This window comes from Vidua chalybeata, chromosome 15 (assembly GCF_026979565.1).
Source record: "Vidua chalybeata isolate OUT-0048 chromosome 15, bVidCha1 merged haplotype, whole genome shotgun sequence".
In the NCBI taxonomy this organism is placed as follows: Eukaryota; Metazoa; Chordata; class Aves; order Passeriformes; family Viduidae; genus Vidua; species Vidua chalybeata.
In genome coordinates this window covers 4,379,154-4,403,220 of record NC_071544.1, presented here as the reverse complement: position 1 = coordinate 4,403,220, position 24,067 = coordinate 4,379,154, and the positions used below count along the sequence as shown (strand labels likewise).

General features: G+C 40.7%; 1 protein-coding gene across 3 annotated transcripts; it reads right to left on the bottom strand.

The window, feature by feature from the left end:
* Positions 1-215: 215 nt before the first annotated feature.
* Positions 216-22,816, bottom strand: PANK3 (pantothenate kinase 3). 3 transcript variants are annotated; one of them, XM_053956602.1, is made up of 7 exons: positions 22,690-22,816; positions 13,482-13,834; positions 12,391-12,644; positions 12,107-12,283; positions 10,046-10,169; positions 7,782-7,907; positions 216-6,456 (listed from the first exon to the last, which is right to left on the bottom strand). In XM_053956602.1, the coding sequence occupies exons 1-7, from the start codon at positions 22,715-22,717 to the stop codon at positions 6,406-6,408; spliced, it is 1,113 nt and encodes a 370-aa protein (XP_053812577.1). In that variant the 5' UTR covers positions 22,718-22,816; the 3' UTR covers positions 216-6,405. The 3 variants fall into 3 exon arrangements, with proteins under 3 accessions (XP_053812577.1, XP_053812574.1, XP_053812576.1); XM_053956599.1 differs by lacking the exon at positions 22,690-22,816 and adding an exon at positions 22,586-22,628; XM_053956601.1 differs by lacking the exon at positions 22,690-22,816 and adding an exon at positions 22,437-22,538.
* Positions 22,817-24,067: the final 1,251 nt, after the last annotated feature.

The window sequence follows — 24,067 nt, the reverse complement described above, 5'->3', positions numbered from 1 at the left end:
CCAGTGTTTCTGAAAAGAGCACCTGAAACCAAGAGCTGTGAATTATCAGCTTATTAGAGGAAGAAAAGAGCACAAAACCACAGCAGTCACATTGCCTTAGTTAAAGATGCTCTGCAACAACCTCCAGAATCAAATGTTGCAGAAATTTACGATGCCAGAGGTAAGGAACACACCCAGAAATCCCTCCCACAAAACCCATAAATGCAGGCCAACAATGAACAATCTCAAATTATTTATTAGGAAAAGACAAAGTACTGTTTCAACATTCGTACAGAACAAATGGCAACAAAACCAGGAAAATAAACTGTAGAAAGTAGGCCCATGACAGAGGAGTTGGTTTATGACAAAGCAAATGAAATCCAAACTTCACTCATGCAAACAAGCAGTAAAGAATTATTTACAGTTTTGATGGGATGAATTACAGCATTGTCTATATTTGGGCCCAAATCAAATTACTCAGTGACATATTAAAGGGATCTAATCTGTACATTCAATAATGAAACTCTATAAAAAGAAAAAATAATTTAAACAATTTACAAGAGCTGTTTAACAGGTGACACAAAGGTATTCATGGTATAATTTATGATGAAAAATTTGTAGCACGTATTTTTACATCACATCTTCAGTGTCTGAACAGTAAACAAGAAAGCAGAGACATACCATGAGTGCAATGTAATAGAATAAGGCAACTAAACCAAATGGCTCTTCAGAGAACTTCCATCATACCAGGGTTTACAAGTTACAAATCTGCCTCTCTGCTTTGCTAATTAAAACAAATACCTGAAGACAGCATTCTGGTGATTATGAGGCCTGCATATGATGAGACAGTAAATAGAAAATTAAATGTTTGTTTGTTAAAATGCCAAAACCCAAGAATGTAAAAGTGCAGGTTATCTAAAGCCCTCTATACCCTAACACAAACACATTAATTTTCATGTTCTAGGTGTACTTTAATGTCTCAAAATACTAATTCATTAGTCTTTCATAATGCACACGCTGAAACTAATATATCTCCTCCCAAAGCTTGTATTTACAATTTCTTAAACTGATTCCAGGAATGTGAATTGTGAAATGTCAGCAATTTATAGCAAATATTAGCAACCAGCACACTATATTCCAGTTCATTTTATAGGTGACACTAATTAGCACATTTAGATTTTAAAATTACTGTAAATGGGTATTTCTGACTTTTCAACAGCTTTCCTAAACACTTTCAGTAGTGGCTGACATTCTTGGAAGTTTTAGCAGAGAACAAATGCCAATTGTGTTCTACTTGACACAATTTGTGCAAACAGCTACAGTAACAAAACAAGATGAAGGGTAACATGGAAATCCAGCTATAAAACCCATCTGTCTCCTAATGTGCCACGGGCCTCACACAAAGCAGCACAGGAAGCCACATCTGCCAATGACTTGCCACATTAACACACACAGTCCACACAGTCAAAAAAAAAAAACCAAACCCAAAAGGGAAACTCAAAATAAGGCCAAAAAGTATTGGCAAATGATAAAATTTAAGTCTGTCAAAAGGACCAGGCCATAAATATTTTATTTACAATTTCTATTTAGAATCTTTATTTTCAACAAATGATTTAGCACCAGCAGGAATATGCAAAGTAGCATTACTGTGTTCCCCAGGCAGAAGTGCTTGAGGCCAAATCTTGCTCATTAGTTTAAGAGAATGATTTACTGAAGTAACTACAGAGTGAGCAGGATTTGACACTCAGTTATGCAAACTGAGATTGCTCAAACATATTCCATTAGCACATTAATAATTACATATTACAGCATCATCTGAGATGTTTTCAAAAGTGTGTTTTTAAGAATACTTAATATGCTTTCCATGGGTGATGTAAATGAAACCAATAAAACAGGCTTATTTGCAGACTTTTGTTAACTTAGAGAATTATTACTTTTACCACAGTTGACAAAATACTGGTGATGTACTTTGGAATACATCAGTAAAACTTTAAAAAACTTCAAACAGGAATTATCCTTCTACACAGTGAAAATGCATTTTTTTTAACCTCCCATGGTCATGTCTGAGGACTAAATTCTCCCATTTTATTCAAAGTGATTGTGAAACCCACCAGCTCTGACTGTGCATTAACAGGAAGTGAAAAAATTACCACACCCAAACAGAAACTGTGTCCCCAGCTCTGCACTGGGACCTACAGGCCTTGCTCAAACACTTCCAACCTGACTCACAGATGTTTGTTCACTTTGTAACCTCAGAAAAGCTGTTACATATTACATGGGTTTTAAGCCTACATAAAAAGATGTAGATAAGAAAAAAAGAAGTGACAAGGGAAAGAATTAGCCCTGTTATAACTAGAACTGACCAGAACTAGCTCAACAGAACCACACTGACCTTCACCTCTGCTCTGAAGTCACTGCTTCCTCAGGATTACAGTGGTATCCAGAATATCCACAATGAAAGTGATATTTAAAGACAGCTTGACAGCAAATTTATTCATTAATGAAAATTATTGACTCAATGTGAAAGACACCATCTAGTCTTTATCTAGCAGAGATCTACTCTAAATAAAAGACCCTTTAATTAGCTTAAAATCCCTTTGCTATTTTGAAATACTTAGAAATGAGAAGTTATTTCAACAGCTCTGGAAGCAGGTGTTTCCTGAAAACCTGTGTTGGGTAGAGACAAAGAGTATTACAGCCCTTAAAGGCACCTTGCTGCTCTACTACCAACTCAAGTGCAAGCAGGAATGTCATGGTACCACTGAAGGAAGGAGCAGATGAGCCATCAGGAGAAGCCAGAGCTTCTGAATATACAGCTGAGGTGAAGCAGGACAATGTGGCAGGTCTCTCTTCTTTCCACCCTGTAACTCTCAATTATGGGCACCTGGTGCTTGAGGGAGTTAAACATCTTCAAAAGGCAGGGCAGACACCTGAACACACTTTGGTAATCTTGAGCAAACTAAGACACAGGGTGCATCACTGCAGCTTCTCTCTGAACTCCTAAATATATCCAGACTTTACTAAAAGAATGAAAAATTGTTTGTATTTAAACCTCTGCCCAGTTCAGTAAAGAACACTGAGGATGTTTTAATTCCAGCCTGTTAAATACTCAAGATGTATTGTAAGAGTTCCCCTTTCATTCAAACTGCAATTACCCAAGTAGACTTAGAAAGGTCAAAGTGGTTATGTTTAATAGCTTGGAATAACTTCACCTAAGATTGAACTTCTCTACCCAGAAATAAACAGTACTTATCTCATTATAAACTTGCATGATTTTTAGGGAGATAATGATACAATAAAACCGTGCATAATACTTGAAAGGACCAAGCTGGATGGATAAGACCAAGAAATGCAAAATCCTTACCCCAAGACTAAAGGCTACAGGGATAGGAAGCCAGAAACCTGATGATTTTTTCCTGGTATCTTTTGCTACACTGGATTAAAGGCGTCATCTCCACAGCCAATAAAATTACCTGCCATTTTCTTGTAAGTAGATTGGTTAGGAAACCTCATGGATAAAGTCCCAGTACCATAAAATTGGCATTATATGAAAAAATTAAAAGGCACTCGCATGGCTGACTGAGCTGCAAATGATTACACATTCAAAATGGGTCTTACATTTTACTTTCAAGAACTATCACACAACTTTCCTCTAGAAAGTGGTTCCACTTGAGAAGACAACAGTAATCCTGAGAAAACCCCAAATTTTCTCTACTGTAGTACATCACACTGTATCAATTCACCCTAAAGCTGCTTCAGCCAATTAGCTCTGAGGAAAAGAAATGGCAAGGGTGAAAGTAAAACCAGGATATATCAGGAAAAAAACAACTTACTTCAGTGACTCACATAAAAGAAACAAGCATTTTCAACCTGTTTATAAGAGAATTTAGAAGAAAAGACATTAAGGCTTATCTTGTAACTGTTTGTGATGCCTATCATTTCTCCTGGTGGTAGAGTCAATCTTTGGAGACTCTAGTAACAAGTTGTAAGCTGACAGAAAATGAGATGAAACCCAAAGATGTGGCAGGACCCCTGGGCTTTACAACTGCTGTGGTTGCTCTTGTAATGAAGTAACAATTGTGCTGATAAAATTAGCAACAGAAAACCAATTTTTTTAGAAGCTCAAGGGAAATAAAACAGAGGTAGGGCATACTTTTTGATTCTCACAGTAGTTTCTATACAGTACAGCTATTCAAGAATTACTCCATTTGCTTATTTTGTAATTCTGTACAGTTTACTTAAAATGTATGTTAGGTCACATCAACTGGTTTCATGAACTATAGGTATTAGGTAATCATCTTCTATATGTGCTTTTGGTAAGATACAAATAGCTTTAACTACTGCTTCAAGAGGACTCTGAGTATCACAAATGAAGTGAAGTAGCAATAAACATGGACTAAAGGAACTGTTTCTAATGGAGCTGTAGTATCTCTCCTAAAGCACCCTTTGCAAGTAAAATATGCAGGTAGTTCGCAAAATTTTCAGCAGGCTGCCAGAACATTCAGAAAATTAAGTTTTTTACACAGTTTTATAACCAAATAAAGATTATTTCTGATAGTCAATCCTAACTCAAAAGGAACAGTTTACAGCATTTATAAAAACATTCTAGAAAAACTGTATTCACTTATTTTCTGAAGTGCTCTGATTTAGCATTAGATCAGCTGAACTGTGAGTGTAATTTTTAGTTGTTTATGTCTATAGTGAAACATCAAAGCAAGCACAATGGAAATGTAGTACAAGTACCAGGAAAAGCAACAATAAATGGAACTGCATTTGTGATTAGCATTGTACTTAATGAGTTGCCTACTCTAAGGTACTGTACTCTTAAAGGACCACAGAAAATTTTAAAAGCAAAAATCTATCATGTTTGTGTTAGTTTGGGGCTTTGAATTTTGAGAAAGAGAAAATAGCACAGGGGTTTCTAACACAAAGGAGATGTATCTGTAAATACAACACAGCCATGCTGTGGAATACTTGAGCAATCAGTTTTAAAAACCTTAAACCCCAAGATATGAACGTGGTTGAGTCTGGCTGCTCCTCATGCACTTAGAGGAAATAAATTTAACAGGAAAATATCACAAAATTGGGTAGCTTTAGTCCACAAAAAGTCATATAGCTACTGACTGTATAATAGTCCTGTAATTTTAAGATCTCATACCCTGGCTTCAGGACTAAAGTTCTTGTAATAATCACAACTGTAAATTCTAAAAGTCTAAAGAAAACCCCAAAAATCAGTTCCAGAGTATGGATTTTATCCCAAGGCCACAATTTAATGAATGGTTCCATATTGCAAGTGCATTAAATATTGGTCCATTCGCTGCTGCAATACAAACTCTGATGCTATCCTCAACTTCCAAAAACAAACTTCCAAATCCAAAAGTAACCTTTCAATTTCAACATCTGCTTGAATTTTGATCAACCCTTACAAAATCAAAGGGAAATCACAATTTCAAATCAGTAGGATGGGGCAAAAATATTTCCAAACCTCTACAGAAATAAGCCAAAGCACCAGAATTATAAGGTCCCATAATTAGTCTATTTTATAAGGATTTCTTAAATTCTCTCAGGCTTTATGGTACGTTTACAAATGATGATTCATGATGGAAGAAAAAAAAAAAAAAAGTAATCCAGCAGGCATTTTGGAAGTCATGCCCTCAAAAAAAAAAAAAAAATTTAAAATCTTCCCTCCAAAACCTGCCTTCTTTTCCAAATCCAATCAAAGACAGAGGAATCTTCCCAAAATACCAGCTGAAGCTTCCAATAAACTAAGGTGAGTATCTTCATGAAACCTTCAAAGTATCAACTGCTTAATCTGCTGCTTTGGCTGATTCTTTGTGTTTCTATTCTTCCCACTGGAAATTAAAGCATTAATATTATTTCCATTACACATAAAAATAAAACAATTACTGTGTTTACTGTGGGAAGAATTGTTTACAGTTTCCTCATCTTGTCAACAGTACCTTGCTGTTTTTTGTTTTCTGTAAGTACACGTAAAACTTGTGCTCATAATAAGAGTATAACTAATGAAAATTATTTTTCAGTCATCAGTTCTATATATAAACTGATGGGCCTAAAGCCTTGGGAATAAACCTGCAATATTTGCATCCTGAGCACTTAAGGGTTTGGCATTCCTTCTTCTGGAATTGCTGGGAAGTTGTTTTCAGAGGCTGTATTGCATATCAGAAGTTCACTACTGGCTACACGTACCAAAGAACATAAATAATAGCCACAAACAGTTCACTTGCCAATGCCCAGCAGAGTGAAACCCCATTCCTTACAACAGCAATACTCAGTAGCTTAATCACTTCTTGAAAAGAGTTACAGAAAATTAACTATTTTCTTCTCCCCTCCCCAGATTTAATTCCCATCGACATAAACAAGTGTCGTTCAGGTGGAAAATAGTTCAGTGTAGTGACATCTGGTATTTCAACTGAAATTTGGGAGCCCCAGCAGAGCACCAACAGCTCCAAAGTATCCCTGTTTAAAAAAAAAAAAAAATCAAGTTTAAGTAGGGTATTAAATTTTGCAGTAATCACATTTTAGTGACAACAATCATCTGATGGATCAGTGCTACAGAAACAACACTATACACTTTTAATATCTAATATTTCACAGTAATTATTTAAGGCTTTGTGAAACAAACATTTTATCCTTCTTATCTACCTTGACTCTAGGAGGTTTCCTGCCAAGCCTCACCATGCACTGCAGGACCTCTAAGCCAGGTTTCAGTGACTCCTAAAGCATAGAAATCAGGTTTGTTTTTTTCTTCCTAGAGAAGCTGCATCTTTTGCTTGCTAAAAAAACTTCAATAGCCATAGCAACATTATTCCTAAAGTAAAAGTGAAAAATTCCTTGAACTATCCACACATCACAGTTTTGGACTGTCTGCCTGCATGCAAAGAACCACGTCCTCCTGTTGAATTATTTTTCCCCTGTGGAGTGAAATCTTCCCTCTCCCTATAACTAAGAAGTATTCAAGTGTTTAGAATATACATTTGAGCAAATGCAAGAGTTTAAAATTTACCCAAGGAAAATCTGAAGAGGGCAGAACTAACAAGGAACCATTCCATTGTTACTGTGGCCATCAGGTCAGACTGTCAGTCTTGGGATAAGCAATAAATGAAGAGTTGTGAAAATCAACTGAAGGGAATAGATGGAATGCTGTAATATTTTCAGACCCAGAAAGTGAGGACAAAAATTCCCAACCCACTGCCCAGAAGCTACAAGTCAGCAACTGTAATTAATACTGATTGCTTGTATTTTAACCAGCACAGGTCAAAGCTCTCAGCACTGCAGACTGATCTGTATGGTAGAAGCTGCCCAAAAGCAGTTTATTCCCACAGCATAAAATCACTACAGCAGCTCTGAGGGGTCTGCTGTGGAATGAAAACAGGCCTTGTCAAAGCAGTCTCGACTTTCAAGACATTGCTCAAGCTCAGCTGAGAACAATGGAAGTGTTTCAAAGGGCCAAGCTTTACATTTCTGCACTCTTTGAAACACAGTACTTACTGTTGTTTGCACCCAAACCCAAGGAAGACTGCTGACCCTTAGCACAGAGTTTAACATTTTCTTGTCCCTCTCCAGAGATCCACAGCATGACCTGAGATACCCCAAAGTGACTGAAGTACTTCCCTGGCAGAAAACTGTTCCCAGAGAACCAATTCAGCAAGACAAACCTCCTCTTATTTCTAATATTTACTGAGCACTTGGTGCCTCAGGATATCACACATGAGAGCTACTCAATAGAGGCATTTCTAATTTATGGTGAAACAGTACACACAGATAAATGAGCCACAACATACCTCATGTTCTAGGAACAAGGCCTTCAGCTGACCTTTTGACCAGTAATCCAGTGCATATGCAAGAAGCTTCATTGACAAAGTATTCACACGCAAGAAGTTGCCAACAAACACAACTCTGTTTATTTTCTAAAAAAAAAATCAAAAGAAAAACAGCAAAGGATTAAGTCTTTTTACTGTTTAACACAGCCTTGAAAAATTAAGCTATGAAAGAGAAGACTGTCTTGAGCAAGGAAAAAACCACAAAAAACCAAACAAGCCACAATTAAAACATGGTTCCAAAATTTAAAACACGGCATACTTGGGGAAAAGGAAAAACGGTGCAACCCTTGAGAATTAAAGGACAAGTAGCATTTGTGTTTCAAATTAAGTGAGCATTTTCAACAATTACACCAAAGAAAGAACCCAGCTAAGAAAGAAATTAAATGAAAGCTACTTCTGTCTGGTAGAGAAGACTCAATGCCTTCATAGCCCTGTACAATGCTGCTTGATCCATATGCAACAAGGCAGCACTGTAAAGAAGCCGAAGGCAGTAAGACATGACAGATGTTCCTTTCATCTTCAGCCCTCAGTATACCTCAGCCTGACATCAGACTAAGAGTACTTGAATACTACAAGTGAGCTGTGAATCTTAATCAAGTCCAATGTAAAAAACTGAAAATCACTTAATATTCCCCATTAACTCAAGTAAATCCAGTACTAAGTGAAAACATTAAACCCTGGCTTAACAACCCAAGAGGAAGAACCAAAGAAAATGTAATTGTGTTAGTCCTTAGCACAGTGCTTTAAAAAGCACTTAATTGCATTAAATAAATTATAATTTCCAAGTTATTACAATAACTAATATGACCTGTAGTCAAATGTCTAATATGCAACTGGTTTTTAACCATCTTGATTAGTCCCCAGTGAAGACAAAGTAGACACATAATTAAGACACAAAAATGTAATTCTGCTCTACTGCAGGAAGTCAAAATAATTACATTTATTTCATCTTTAGACATTAGTTCAAGGTTCTACTTTGTGTATCCCTATTAGCTACTTCTTATGGTTTGTAGTTCTGTGACATAGCTGGAATTAGACCAAAAACTCCTTGGAATAAAGGTAGTTTGTGCAGTTTACAAGTTCTGATTTGTCCTCATTTACTCCCACCCTTAAATATAAATTGCATAATCTGCCTAAGACATGTAGAATGTACTTTCAACTTCACCTTCATTTTAACTCTTTTGTTACTAAGCTTTGCCATAAAGCAGAAAGCCAAAATTAACACTCACGAAATTACCTTCCTTCTCCAAGACAGACATGAGAGAAAGAATGAAACTGAGGGAGAAATTACAATATTAAAACCAGAAAATGTAAGTAATCTGGCTCCTAAGCAAAAGGAGAAGTAACAGGGCTGTTGGTACTTCTGAGACAATCACATGCAACGATTTTAAGTAGAACTCTAAATTCAGTTACCTACAGTCTTCTCCAAGAAAGCTGTTACTAAACCTCATTTTATCCCAAGTTTGTTGAAGGAAGAAATTCCTGCTGCTCAGATTTGCTCTGTGACTAAATCCAGTATTCTTCCACAGCTTCTTGGCTGTCCACACTAATACTGAACACATACTGGTTCTTTTTTGAACTTTGAGAAACAGGAGATAGCAGGAAACCTTCTCTGTATCAACCAGCAAGATGAGAAGTGTCAAAGCAATTTTAAAGTCTCAAGAGCTAGAAAAAATTAACAACAATGTTTATCTAGAAACAAGGCTTTGATCAGAGGATAATTTCAGCTGGGAGAAACTGCTGGAGGCCATCATTATGCACTGCTTAAAGCAGGACTTTCAGCAGCTTAAATGCTGCAGTTGCTCAAGTCACATATTTTGAAACCACCAAGCACAGAGTGCACAGTTTGCCTCTGAGTCCATGTCTCAGGGCTGGATGCATTCCCTGCCTTGGCAGGGGACCTGGACTGCATAACCTCCAGGAGTCCTTTGCAACCCTAACTGTTCTGTGGTTGAAGTACTAGGAATTGCTTCAGATTATTTTGACTGTCTCTGGAGAAGCTGGAACAAGGATATCTTTGCCAAAGGGGAGGATGCCTGATGAGGAGCTTTGTTAAAGAATGGAGCCCGAAGCCTGCAGGTAAGCACAGGATGTTGTGATGAAGGACTTGGAGTCCCTCATTTCATTTGAGAATGTATTAAAAGGTTTAAACTTATACACCATTTTAGCAGTCATTTCATGTGAAGACAGAGCTGTAGATAGATCATTTCCTTGTCAGGCTTTACCTCATTTACTGCACACATCCGGGCAATGGAGCCAATGTTATTGGTGATGGTGACCAGTATGGCTCTAGCAAGATCTTCTTTACTGACAGACTCCCTCTTCTCTTTGTAGATCATATTCCCAAAACTAGAACAGGAGAAATGGCTATGAGTTACAAAGTGATTCATGTGCATTTAAAATAATTCCAGAATGGACTTTTTTATGCTGTAACAAAACCTATGTCTAATGTTTCCTCTTTGAGGAACTTGCTTTTTAAGTATATATTAAATACAGCAATTTGACACTACACCTGTATTTATTCCTTCACAGGAAACAGTTAATTGTTACAATAACAGCCCCCCCCAGCAAATTATTTTTGTTCAGATTGTTGACTTCCATGAAGAACCACCTATAGTAAAACAGCTTTATTCTTCACAGAAGACTACTCTGCAAAATCTAGTCACTGTAAATTAAGTCACTGCTTGATTGGTAAACCCTCCACTTCTCATGTTGCTTCCTCACAAATATCTATCCATTCTTTTATTCTCAAAGTAGAAGAAAACCATGAATTGAACAATTTTATGATGGAACATAACCCTCTGAAACAAAATGAACAGTGACAGAATGCAATTTAGGTTGCACAAATGAAGAGTTCTGGATCAGAAGGGCACTTCCTTCATTGTGCACAGCACAAAAGACAAGAATCCATAGTTAGGTGTGATATTTTACCATCAAGGACTCTGTGCCAGATCTGTTTGGAGAGCAAGAATCCTGATTATTCTAAAATTCAAAAAGCCATTAAAGCTCTTAAGGATCTTAAAAAGCAAATGAGAACAGAAAGTACCAACATAAAGCAAGTTAAAATGTTATTGACTGAAGTGTAAAGTTCACACATATTAAAACCTCTCAGCACATGGGCTCTCAAGAGGCTTGGACTCAGGTGGCTGGAGAGGGAGAACAATTAAGTTGCCATGAATTATGACTCCCTATGGAATAACAGCAAAGATTTAATGAACACTCTGATGTACATAATAGTTTTGCTTGCAGAGTTTATTTTTCTTATTTTTTGTAAGGGTAGGAAGCTGTAATATCATCAATAATATTCCCTAATGGAAATAATGTGTCCAGCTGTGACAAAAGTCCTCTGTTGATGACAATGACATTCTTATAGTGCAAACTGCTTGTGTTCAACAGCCCTCATCAGTGAGAAAAGTAGTTAAAACATTACATCAGGTGTCTGTAATGACAACCACATTTCCAAAAAAAAAAAAAAATTAGGAATTGCTCCACTGTAAGAGCAACACAAAAGCTATCTCCTACTCACTTCCCTTCTAGACAATGGCTCTGCTAAAAGACTCTAGGCAATCAAAAAGAAATTGGTACTTTTTTCCCCTCTCTTGTACTGGTTTTGACTGGGACAAATTAATTTTCTTCCTAGTAGCTGTGTGCTGGTTTTAGCTGGGATGGTTAATTCTCTTCATTGTAGCTACTATGGAGTTGTGTTTTGGATTTGTGCTGGAAACTGTTGATAACACAGGGATGTTTTTGTTATTGCTGAGCAGTCAAGGCCTTTTCTGCTCCTCACTGCAACCCCACCAGTGAGCACAATGGGGGTGCACAAGGATTTGGCGAGGAGACCATTCTGTTCTGTTCCATTTCTGTCCTGTTAAACACTCTTTATCTCAACTCACCAATTTTATTTTTTTCCTCCCAGTTCTCTCCCCCATCTCACTGGAGGGAGTGTCTGAGTGGCTGTGTGGTGTTTAAGTGCCTGCTGGGTTACAGCACACCACCTCTGCACTCTGTTCCTGCTGCTCCTGCAATCACCTCATGTTCCTTCTGACTCACGCAAAGCTGTGCATGAAATACCTCAGGAGGTTTCTTCAATGTTGACCTAGCAGGCACCTGCGCTTGCACATGGCTTTAAACCAGCAGGAAAGCTGAGGATACATACCTTTAGGACAAAAATGTAACTTGACTACAATAAAACCTTGCTAAAAAGCAGTTCTCTCTGCATGAATAGTTTAAGTTTTGTTTTTGAAGCTCCACAAACTAACAAAAGAGCCAAAGAGACTCCTGCTTACCTGGATGCTACAGCCCATCCTGGTAAACCAAATCTTTCATAATCTCCACCATAAATATCCCGAACCAGTTTGTCAGCATGCGTGCTGTCTCCTTTGGATGCCATTTCCAGAGCTTCTTCAAAACTTTCACAGCCTGTCAGCAAACTGCATAACCCAAGAAAGGTCCCTCCACCTAGACTAAGGACAGAGAAAACCAGTTGCTTTCACACAGCATTTCCTCACATGAAAGATCCTTGTGTCATTGCCCCACAGAGTAATAACCCCAACGAAGATTTGTAAATTACCTTGTTCCAGTTACTCTTTTATAGTTGTCTTTGGAATGGACTGATAAAATACTGACTCCTGAACCAATGTTAACAACCAGCAATGGGTATGGATCATCCAGGTTAAAAGGCATCTTTTGGCATCTCTCGGGATCTGAGGCATTTTCAAAATAATAGCACTCTGCCTGGCCATTGAAGCTGACAGAGTCTATGTACAATAAGCCTTTGACAAGGCAGTCAAGCTCATCCAGTTTGTGCAGCTGGAGGTTTCCAATCTGTGTTAAGAAAGAAACAAAGACTGTGGCAACATGTTCTAACGTTGCACAAATGTGCTACAAATTTATGACTATATTTGTAGTCAGTAGTAGTGTATTTGTAGCCCAACTTTAAGAAGCTATCTCACATGACTAATTCAGGAATTTCAACGCCACTATAAAGCCAACGAAGAATTCAGACCTAAATTCTGAATACATAAACTTAAACTAGCAAGTTAACCTGAGTGTAAATCCAGATCTCAGACCTGAATCAGGAAGAGAGACACACTGTAAGTATCTCCTTTGGTAAGCTCAAATACCACTTTTGAGATACTAAGACATTACTCCATTGAAAAATTAACAACATTTTTCATCAATTTAAATCAATAAAAAGGTAAAATATCCTAGAGGCCCCACTGTGTGTCATCTTGGTGGAACTCGTATCTGAAAATCTGTTCAAGGTTTGTTGGATTCCTCCCCCATCTTACAAGTCAAAACAGTAATTTCTAAGATATCAGCATATAAAAAACTCAATGGCATTGTACTAACTAGCCTTGCAAGTTCATTAACACTCCAGGGATCACAGGAAAACCACAGGTCAGAAATTCTGCAGGGCTTAAGGCTCTCTACAGCTCATAGTTCTGCACGTGATATTTAAGCTGCTGTTCTCTCATAAAGCAGAAAGACAATTAACTGGTGCTGTGGATTCTAGGAAAGCTGTAACTCCTCACCATACTTAATACAATTAGTACTAAAAAATATTAGAGCTCTCCAGTTTTTCAAAACACAGGTTATTTTAACCATCAGCAGCAATGCTTTTAGCATCAGCTTCAGGCAGAGGCAAGCCAGGCTACCTACTGTGCGAAAGTCTTCCTCGAACTTGTAGGCGCCACCGCCGGTGGCACAGAGCACCGTGTGTAGTGTTGAGAAGTTTTTATTTCTCCCCATTTGGATAAAGGTAGGCAAATCATGAGTTGGGAACCGAATAAAGTGCAAGTTTCCTCTTCGAGCAAAAATCGTTAAGTCTTTGAGCTCCAGGTGGACATCCCGAATGCCGGTGGATCCGTAGGCGACGTTGGAAGTCAGGTATTTGCGGATGCTCTTCAGGCTTTCCACTTCCTCCTGCTCCTCCTCTGCAGTGATGTCAATAGGTTCAAAATAGGCAAGTTTCACCAACGTTCCCCCAATGTCCATGCCAAACCATGGGAAAGCTGAGAAGATACAAGAATGAGCCATTAGGTTTGTTGAAAAGGAAAAAGCACACATGGAGATAAGACTGGCCCGGGCTGTACTTTTCAACAAGACAGACATTAACAACAAACCTCACAGGAAAAAAGAACTAGTGCTCATTTCAATTACCTGACCTTAAAAGTCTCTCTGGCCTCATGTAAAAATGGAAAAATCTGCAACTCTACACATTTAAATGCTATAAGGTGCTCAGAAAGCTCAACTAAAAACTCCCCAAACTATACCCTATCTTTCAGACCAACTCCTAAACAAAATTTCAGCCATGTTTTTTTTTTATTGAGAACAAAGGATTAAAATAACCTTCACTTCTAAAATAACAGCTCTGATGTAGTTCAGCACAAAGACTGCAGTCACCCTTAAAGAAAACAGGTTACACATTACAGCTGACAACAGGGGCAGCCCAGGTGCTCCTCCTCTAACAGTGCCTCACATAATGTGGTTGTTGAGAGGAAAGCTTTAATTTACTTGCATGCACTTTAAAAACTGACACAGTTAAGATGCCAAATTTCCATCTCTTGAAGTTAAAGTGATAACAAAATGTCCTATTAAAAAGTGCAAGCAAAGAGAAAATTAATATTACTGAATTTAGGTTTCCATTTTTTGGTTTCTTTTCTTTTTTTTGGTACCTTGGCTAGGAAGGGGGAATTTCTGTACTACAAAATAACAACATTAAACCACAAGTGCTTTGCCTTTGTCTCTTATGTGGGTTGACTGCAGTTCCTAAAAGGGATTTTGTCTATGACATGCAGGACCAAAATTTGAATATGCGTGTATCAATAAATATTCCTAACAAAGCGCAGTGAAACAGATACTTAGAAACCCTACAGCAAAGACAACATCTTCAACTGAGAGCTTTCCCACTGTCATTTCCCAGAAACAGTTTAAAAAAGATCCTGGATATCCAGCTGGGAAGCTCATATTCTATTTCCTAGATGACACTATAACTTGCTTGGTTTTGCCTCCTCTTTTTTTTCTTTTTTAGTGTTCCAATTTATCTTTTCAGATGTAATTTATAGCTTACAGAAGCATAAAACTCAGGAACAAAACCAGGAAGATGTTGATATGCTTATCATGAGCAAGATGCAATTACACTGTATTTACATTACCAGTGGGATCTGTGCTTGAGAAGAATGACCTACCAAAATATTGTAATGTATTTAGGCAAGGCTGGCTGTGTGTCAATTCATTTATTGAGTGCTAAAGTCAAGGAGAAAAGAAATTTCAATGATGCCTCAACTTTCAGAAATAGGCATCAAGAGAATATTGTCAGATATTAACAAAAAAACTTTTAATTGGTTATCTTACTTTGAAAAACTAAATTCAAAGGTAAATTCTGTGAGTAGAATCTAGCTTGAAGTGGAAATGAAGAAGTTCTATAAAGCTGGTATCTATTCCATAAAACTGAGGGTTAAGCATAAGACTAAGCATAAAGACACATGTGAATTGAGTTTGTGACTGCATGCCAGCCTTCTTCACCCTGAGACTCTGCACACAAGAAAATTTGTCATCTTACTGTTTGACCACAAGTAGCTGAGGATTTATTAAGTGACCTCACCAAGTTTCAACCTCTTGCCATGAATGGTGTCACAAGAACAAAACTGAAGAAGGGCAGTTGATTCACCCAGCAGACCTGGACATGCCTGTAGGAGTCAACCCAACCCAAGCAGAATTTAACTAGAACAACCCAGCCCAAGCACTACCTGGATTCTTCCTGTTCAGCAGGCCTAGTGAATAACTGGAATCTTGTCCTCCAAAACAGGAAAGAGGGGGGAACAGCTGAAAGTTCATGTGGTGAGTTTAAGGATGATTTGGTGCAAGTCATGCCTGTTTGTCAGAAGATCCACTCCATCCCTTGTTAAATGATCCAAAAAGCTTTTGCAAATACAGCATTAGTCACGCCTCTGTAAGTCTCAAGGTTTATGGATTTTGTACACCATGTAAAAACAAGAACAGCTGAACTGTACGTTTATTCCATAATTTAAATGAGAACACATTTTATGCTGAAAAATGGGATCATGCTGTACAAGATCAGTTTTCTGGGTTAATCTTAGTGATCTTAGCAGCCATTTACAGACTTTGAAACTGAAGAAATAGGCCAGTTTTCACCTGTGACAAACCCCAGGAAGTTTTACATTTTTCTAATGAAAATTTGTCATGATTTGGCTGGCAAGTACATTGCTCAAGTTTCATTTGCAAGGTGGAGGAGTTCTGACAAGCAACTGGGCCCACGTACTGTTAACTTAGTCCTTAGACCAGCAAGAAGGTGTTACACAAGAATTCTTGTGCATGCAAGCCACTCTTAATTGATTGATACGGATTTTATTACAGGTGCAGCCAGGAAAATGAAAGCCATTTTGTTTTCCAAACACAGAAGAGGATCTACATACACACAAATGGCAAGGGCACAAGCAGTTGGGATTGCAAAGATACAAGATTTACCCATGCCTGAGCTGTCCTTAAATAATAGTAATACACTGATTCTACCAAATTTGAATATAACATGGACACAACATGGAAACCTCATGAAACTTCCTCTTACTGCTGCAGGTTTGCTTAGGGTAGATCTTGGCTTAGGAGTCATCATGTCTGGATGCAGGGATACATAAATGACTCTACAAAAGGTATTTTTATACTTATATTTGTGGGTCATGCTTCTCTGAGAGATTTAGGAACAGAATACCAGCAGCAAAACTCTTAGAAAAAAAACAGCCCCAGACATCAGCCTGATCCTTTCCAGCAGTCACATTTACAGAAGCATGTCTGGATGAGGCCAATGCCAATTACACAACCTTTTTTTCAAGCTTACAGGTCTGCAGATACTAGGTTTGAAGACTTGCACAACTGCAACCATCCTTCCACAGCTTCAACCCATAAGGAGAGTCAATTCCTCTGCACTGAAACTGGGCTTTTTTCCACAGCTCTGTGGGGATTAGATAATTAAAAGATTTTTTCAGCTCTTCCTTTTGATTGTTATTCCCAGGAATATTCCACAAAAAGTGATGCACAGCTCAGAGATATTCCTTGCTGAGAATTTAACTGCTATTGACAGAACAAATCCAGGGCCCAACTTTTCAAAGTTCAACTCCTCTCTGCAGTGGTCAGCAACAATTTGAAAAAAAGGAAAAGTAAGAATCCAGCTTTTTATTTAACGAGCCCAACCGCCTTGCATAAACTACATAAAACTATTTCAAAAACACACATTCTGCTTTTAGGAAGTCAGGCCAGGCTCTACTTAAGAATACACAAAATATAGATCTTTACTATCCAAGAAGAGACAGATACTTGAAGTAGAACACTAACTGGGAAGTCAAAACCCATATGGTGTTTAATGTGATACTTCACACCAAATTTAACTATCTTCAGGACACCAAGTGGAGTACCATAACATACAACCTCCTTAATTACAAATCCAGATTTTCTTTCACTCCCCAGCACTGCCAGGAGCCACTGTGGTCTCTACCTAGACACAGCAACCAGAAGCCCTTACAATAAAGCAACAGATTGCTCAGTACATGCTGTGAAGACAGCTCTGAGGGGCAACCTGTTCAGAATTAAAAAAAAAAAAAAACAAAAAAAACACCACAATATAATCTTTAAAAGGATTCCCTAGAGCTGCTTCCTGCAATTAGAAAAGTACTTCCTGCAGGGGACGAGTGCTGTGGTCATGTAATGATGGAGCAGTTCTGCTGAGTAAGAAAACCCATGCTGGTGTGGCTGTTGCTTGTTATTTAAACCTTAATCATCTTTAGAGATACACAGAGAAGCCTCATTCTCTTGTGTCTGCACTTCTCAAGTTTGTGTTGTACAATCACTGGCAGCAGTCTTAAGGTTACTTATATCTTATCATACAAGGTCTTTATATGCCAAATGAAATAATTACAGTACATGTCTTGTTTGTGCCAATGCAAGCACAAAGGCTGAAGTGTTTTCCTTCTCCATGGATTCTTCAGGGGACCTTTGAAGCTTTCCATCCAGGCCATACACTTGTATTCTGATTTTGTACACCTGTTCTGGATCCAAAGCTGCAGAAGTACACACTTAAAGACTTAACTACTCCCCCCTTATTCAGTCAAGCCTAAGATTCCTCAATTTAATGTTCTATTTGTATTTTGTTTTTAAAAACTGAGATTCCTGTCAACCTCTTTCCTATGAATGTAATGACATACTTGAAACACAAACACCTTTGAAATTCTTCATTTTCCCTGTAAGATAAAGTAACACTGGGTCAATCCCGTATAAATTAACAAGAATCAACCTTCAAAGAAGAGTAGCTAACTCCTAATTCAAGCTGGGAGCTTGGCACCATGGGGAAAAAAATAAATTCACAGCTGTCAGTGACAGTAAAGAACAGCCTACCACATTTTGTGTCATCTATGTAAGAAAGCTTATGCATTATTAAGAAATAAGACTGTTGCACTCCAAGTACAAACATGGCTTGGGGAACAATTGCCAAAGGGTGCCAAAGTTCATGATGCTATACAGCCTTAAAATACAACAAAGGAAAATGATCATGAAATCCACGAAAACTTAAACTTACTTCTGCTAGCACTGCAGTAGCTCTTTATGAAAGTAAGCAGCATTATCAGTTCTGATGCCCAAAATGTACCTAATTCAGCTCAGTACGTAGCCTTTGGTACCAAAACTAGCCTTGATCCTATTCTTATCTGAATACTGACAAGGCAAACAACTATTTAAAAGTTATACTGAACTATTCCACAGTTAGTGTCTATAAACACATCAACTAAATGCATTTTGTAGTTTCTCCAAATGCATTTTCTTCTGTACATGTGCATCCATTCTTATACTTCCAGCATTTCCCTAAAACATCAGCATGCAGCAAAGTACAACCTGATGGCAAATTTTAACAGCTAAATCAGCTGGGGGGGGGTGTGGGGGGGTGGGCTAAGGCAGATAATGTGAGCTATGGGACAAGTTAAGAGAAAACACACCAAAGCTTGCTGACCTACTAAATTAAATGGGATCAACCTGAGGGCTGGCCAGCAAAATACCTTTGCTGTGCCCATGAACACCAACCTGCATGGCCAATGAGCCTCTACAGAGCAAAACTGTACCTAAGTGTCCTTAGCCCTTGAGACACTGGAGACTTTCTCTCCTTAACAAGTTCTGTAACAGGCTTGTGGTTCAAATATCCCAAGTCCAGCTGAAAATACGTTTGGGCTGGACAGAATTAAAATGCAAATTAAATGTATCTGACACACCCTGGCACATCCTCCCATTTTCCTTGTGGGAAAACTCCATCACGCTCTGCAAACTCTCCCACTCAGCCACCTCTAATCACGCTCCAGAACAGCCCCGTTCACAGTGGGAGGACAGGTGGTAATGGGCAATTACAGTAACTGCTCTTCATGGGCTTTATCACTTCTACAAATGGGCGCCACATAAAGCTTAATACAAGACAAAATATCACTGCTTTCAGCTTCTCCCTCCTTGCTCATTCTGGTAATTTTGTTGACATTTCAGCAGCGGTGTCTTTGGGGATAGGTGTTATTATGGTGAGATACAGAATGCAGAGGCATAATTTAACACTCAAAGATGCACTGTGTGTAACACTTTTAGTATACACTGTTCTTGGCAGTATTAATCCATTATTAGAAATACATTTTTCAACTGCAATCAAGCGAGAGCCTGTAACATCTGCTATGGGCTAATAATCAGCTTTCAAGGACTAATAAGAAAATGCTAGGATACCAAAAAACTATGAAGCAAATTCCATGGGGAAAAAAAAATTAATCTATTTATACAGGATTCTCCATCAATCCAAATGGATTTTTCATCAATTTTACTACACTAATCCTCCATGTGTCCACAATGATTACATGCCTCCATAGAACACACTGGAGAAAATAAAACTTGAAATTTTCATCTTTCCTTTATACTGATGCAGGATTTTGCAAATCTCTGCAATGTACTTTCATATATTAGCGTGTCTCAATTCACCTCAAGAGAAATGCAAGCATTTGTTCTCAAACCATTTTCAATAAACAATCAAAAGGAACAAACTGCAGAAAGTAACACACACAGTGTATCAAGTACTCGAAGTCTCTGCCTTTCCTTCAGCACTGGGTTACGCTCCAGAGCCAAGAGGAAGGGCTCCAGCTCCCCTGGAGAGCGCAGCATGCTGGCACAGCGCTCTCGCCTTCCCCCGCCAACATGCACAGCTCTCTCGGAATGAGCTCCTGCTCTCTTCCCTTTGGGCAGATAGATCCCACACAGCAGAATTCTGCAACACTTGCTGCTCTCATATTTATCATCTTAACCCACAAATAACCTTTGGAAATTTCCTTGAAAATTGCCAGCCCTTCTTCCCCATGGGCATTTCCTCAGAAGAGCTATCACGCAACTGCTGCTTGGAAGGTTCCTCTTGAGGTCATCTGGTATGACCTCTCTTACACCAGCAGGAAAACTGCCAACACCAGATGAGGTCAGCTACAGCTTTGTCCAGTCAACACTTTGAGGCCTCAGAAGTTTTTCAAGAATCTTCCTAGAATGGAGACTCCACAACCTCTCCAGCTTCCACTGCTACACTGACTTAGTACAAGGTTTTCCTGATGTGAATTTCTCTTATCTTCCTTTAAAACGCTTGACTCCTCTCATCACCTGCAGATGAGATTTAAATGGCCCTTTACTAGCCCCTTTCAAGACAGCCAATCTCAGAAGCCGTGTTCCATAAATTCTGCTGTGCTTCTCACAGTTTTTACTCCATCAAATCAGTGACAGCACTAGTCAGGTGAAGATCTGGAAGGGAGGACCACACAAGAATGTCTAGGCAGTGTACCCAGATCAGGAGCTCTGAACTGGTTTGGTGTTTCCATTTTACCCTCACCTCTCTCATGCCAGCCACTCAATCAGGCCTTTCTTCCTGATGCTAAACATCACAGACAAAAGCACAGGTAGACTAAAGCAATCTGCTCAATTCCACTCTGCAGGTTCTTAAGTAACAATTATCCATTTTTCCCCAGGACCACATCTGGCTCCATCACAGATGATTAGGTACTCACTCGGTCTAAGGAATGTACACTCAGCAATTGTGTTGAAAAGTGTCTACAAGTGTCTTAGCCAAATGATTTTTAAACAGTCTAAAAGTGGTATTGTGAGCCCAACTCAGCTTTCACATCCATGTGAGCATTTAAGCCAAACTGACAGCAGTATTTGGGTACCAGAGACCCTGAACATCAATTTCCATCTTCAGGGCTTCTGTGGACCTGGTCCCCTTCAAACTTTCAGCTGCTCTCTCAGTGTGATTAACCATGAGCAGAAATCTGCAGACTGAGTCTAAAGTTCACTGCCTAAGAAACTCTGTGCTATTATCTTTTAAAAAGCCACCAGCTCCAAAGTGTGTTCAAGAGTCAAGAAGAAATAAACAACTTAGTTTGACACTGTATCCTGCCCCTCCCGCTTATGCAGTTCCAACTGTTTCTAATTCCCATCATGAAACCAACATCAAAGTTCAAATTCAAGAACTGGAAGAGTGTAACTACAACTGCAGCATATTTGAGCAGTTAAAACTTCTTGGTAATATTTGCACTATTATTTACCCATGAGGCTTAAATCCACCACCACAGAAAACAAAGGCTTTGAGGTCCAGCAGAGACAGTCCTGAAATTAGCAGGTTTCTACAGCAGGAGCAGACATAGTCTCCCCATTCCAATTATCAAACCATTATAACATTTTACAGCCAGCTACTGCCGTCTTGATCAGATTTCTTAATATTATACCAAGGGAAAAGAAAGTTGCCTGAACTTTACTCTGCATAAACATCATTACTGGCAATTCAGCAATTTCCACGCACTGGCACTAACAAGAGGTGATGGTTAGCTGTGTTCTACAAGATACGTATTTAGGGTTTCCCCACCAGACCACAGGAAACAACGTACTTTCAAAGCCTTTATAGCTATTTCTAGAGCTATGCTAATACTTCCTGTGTTAAATATGTGTTTGGTGATTTTCTTCTTCTTGGGCTGCTCAAAAAATAAATTTAAAACATCAACTTCCAATATCCTGTCTTAGTTGCATGCTGTTCATTAGCCAGTCATGCTGTATGAACCACACGAGACCTAGAAATCTGGGACTAGCCATCTTTTCTATACAGTAACTCATCCTGAAAGTAAGTCCTTAAGTATGATGGCAAAGAAGAAGATGCTAAACTCAGTGGAGCAAAACCTGCATCCCTTTCAGCTAAGGCACACCTGTATGTGCTTGACAGGTGTGTTGCCTGGCACAGCTGTGCATCTGTTACACCGAGAGCACATCAACTGCATATAGACTAACCATACTCAACCCAAACCTCTCTTTCCAAGAAGTAGCTGTATTCTTAAGACGTTCTGTTTATATTTACCTGAGTCCGAATCACGTTTGCACTCTCCAAAACAAACATGGCACTCCAGAATAACACATAGCAAGAAATATTATTACAGTTGTGATTATTAAAGGGGAGCATTCAGCGCATTTCAATGAAAGAGTTATAGCCAAATATTAGTAAATATTCTAAAATTAATTAGAAGTTGATTAGCCCTTAAAAACCAAAACTGTAGGAACTGCAGCCACCTGCGCAGATGTCCAGCACAGCGGTTAAGTGGTTCATCAAACACAGCGCCCATCCCCAAGAAACTGATTATATCACTTTCTATTCTAGTCCTTCCGACGCCAGCACTGAGGATCACCTGAACCCCGTCACCTCCCTCAGAGGGACGCACAGGAGCGAGACGCGTCTCTGCGGGCATCTCTCGGATCCATGGATGGGCACCGCCCGCCGCGCAGCCCCGCGCCCCCCGCGCCGCCTCCCCGGGCCCGGCCTTACACGGCTTCTTGGCATCCTTGATCTTCATGGCGCTGCGGCGGCGGCCCGGCTCGCTGCCGGCCGGGGCGGGTCTCCTGCCGCTCGCCTGATGGGGCGGGCAGCGGCGGCGGCGGCTCCGCGGGGCCGGGCCTCGCTCTCCTGATGCTCCTCGCCCGCCGGGCGCCCGCCTCCGGGGGAGCGGCGCTGGCCGCGCCCGCCGCTACGCCCGCGGCCCGGGCAGGGGCCGCTCCAGCGGCGGCATCGGCGCTCGGGCTGGGGCGGGGAGACGGGGCGGGGCGGCCGCGCTCCGCTCGCGAGGCGCCGAGCGGACGGAGCCGAGCGGCAGCCGCGGGACGGGCCCCGGGCGGGGGGGGGGCGCGGGGAGGCTCCGCTCGGCCGCTCCGTGCAGGAGCGCGGCCCCGGCGCTGCCCCGCGGAGCCCCGGCGGACACGGGCCGGGCCGGCACAAGATGGCGGCGGCGCCGGAGCCGCGGCCGCGCACACAAAGGGGCCGGGGCGGCTCCGCGCCCGCCCCGCCGCTGCCGCAGCGCTGCCCCCGCCCGCGCGGGGCGCGCCGGGAGCCGCAGTCCGGCCGCGCCTACAGCTCCCGGCGGGCTCCGCGCCGCTCCACAGGGCCCGCCGCCGGCCGCCGCGCTGGGCCGCGGCAGCGGGGCACGGACAGACAGGGGCAGCGGGGCACGGACAGGGGCAGCGGGGCACGGACAGGGGCAGCGGGCACGGACAGGGGCAGCGGGGCACGGACAGGGGCAGCGGGCACAGGCCGCCGTGACACCCTCACCTGCAGGCGGTGTCGGGCCCCGCGGTTCCGGCTCCGCGGGGCTGCGAGAGCCGCACCCGAATGCTGTGTGTCGCTAAGTAAGACGGGCACTTGGAGTTTGCTTTCATTTCCCCTCGCTCGGACTGAAGTGCTCTCACAATTAAGCACCGGAGCGGTTTGGGAAATGACATCTTTCCTGTGCCTGGACTCCAGTGATGGCACCAGTAACTTTATTTCCCTGGAAACTCTTCATTACCTGGTGCAACAGGCTGATGTTTAATCACACAATCAGTTGGAAAACACCTCTGAGATCCTTGAGTCCAGCCTAGGACCGAACACCACCATGTTACCTAGACCAGAGCACCGAGTGCCACGTCCAGTCTTCCCTTAAACACCCGCAGGGACAGTGACTCCACCACCACCTTGGACAGCACATTCCAATATCTAATCCCCCTTTCTGTGAAGAAATTCCTCCTGATAGCAAACCTCCCCTGGCCCAGCCTGAGGCCGTTCCCTCTCCTCCTGTCCCTGTTCCCTGGAGCACAGCCCGACCCCCCCTGGCTGTCTCCTCCTGTCAGGAGTTGTGCAGAGCCACAAGGTCCCCCCTGAGCCTCCTTTTCTC

Bases quoted from the DNA above. Each gene is read 5' to 3' on its own strand.
- PANK3 (XM_053956599.1), bottom strand. From the start codon at position 22,625: ATGGATCCGAGAGATGCCCGCAGAGACGCGTCTCGCTCCT. The intron at 12,645-13,481 runs GTAGGTAGCCTG...TTCTTAACACAG, and splicing joins TCGAGGAAGACTTTCGCACA to ATTGGAAACCTCCAGCTGCA. The intron at 12,284-12,390 runs GTAATTTACAAA...CTCTGTCCTTAG, and splicing joins AAAAGAGTAACTGGAACAAG to TCTAGGTGGAGGGACCTTTC.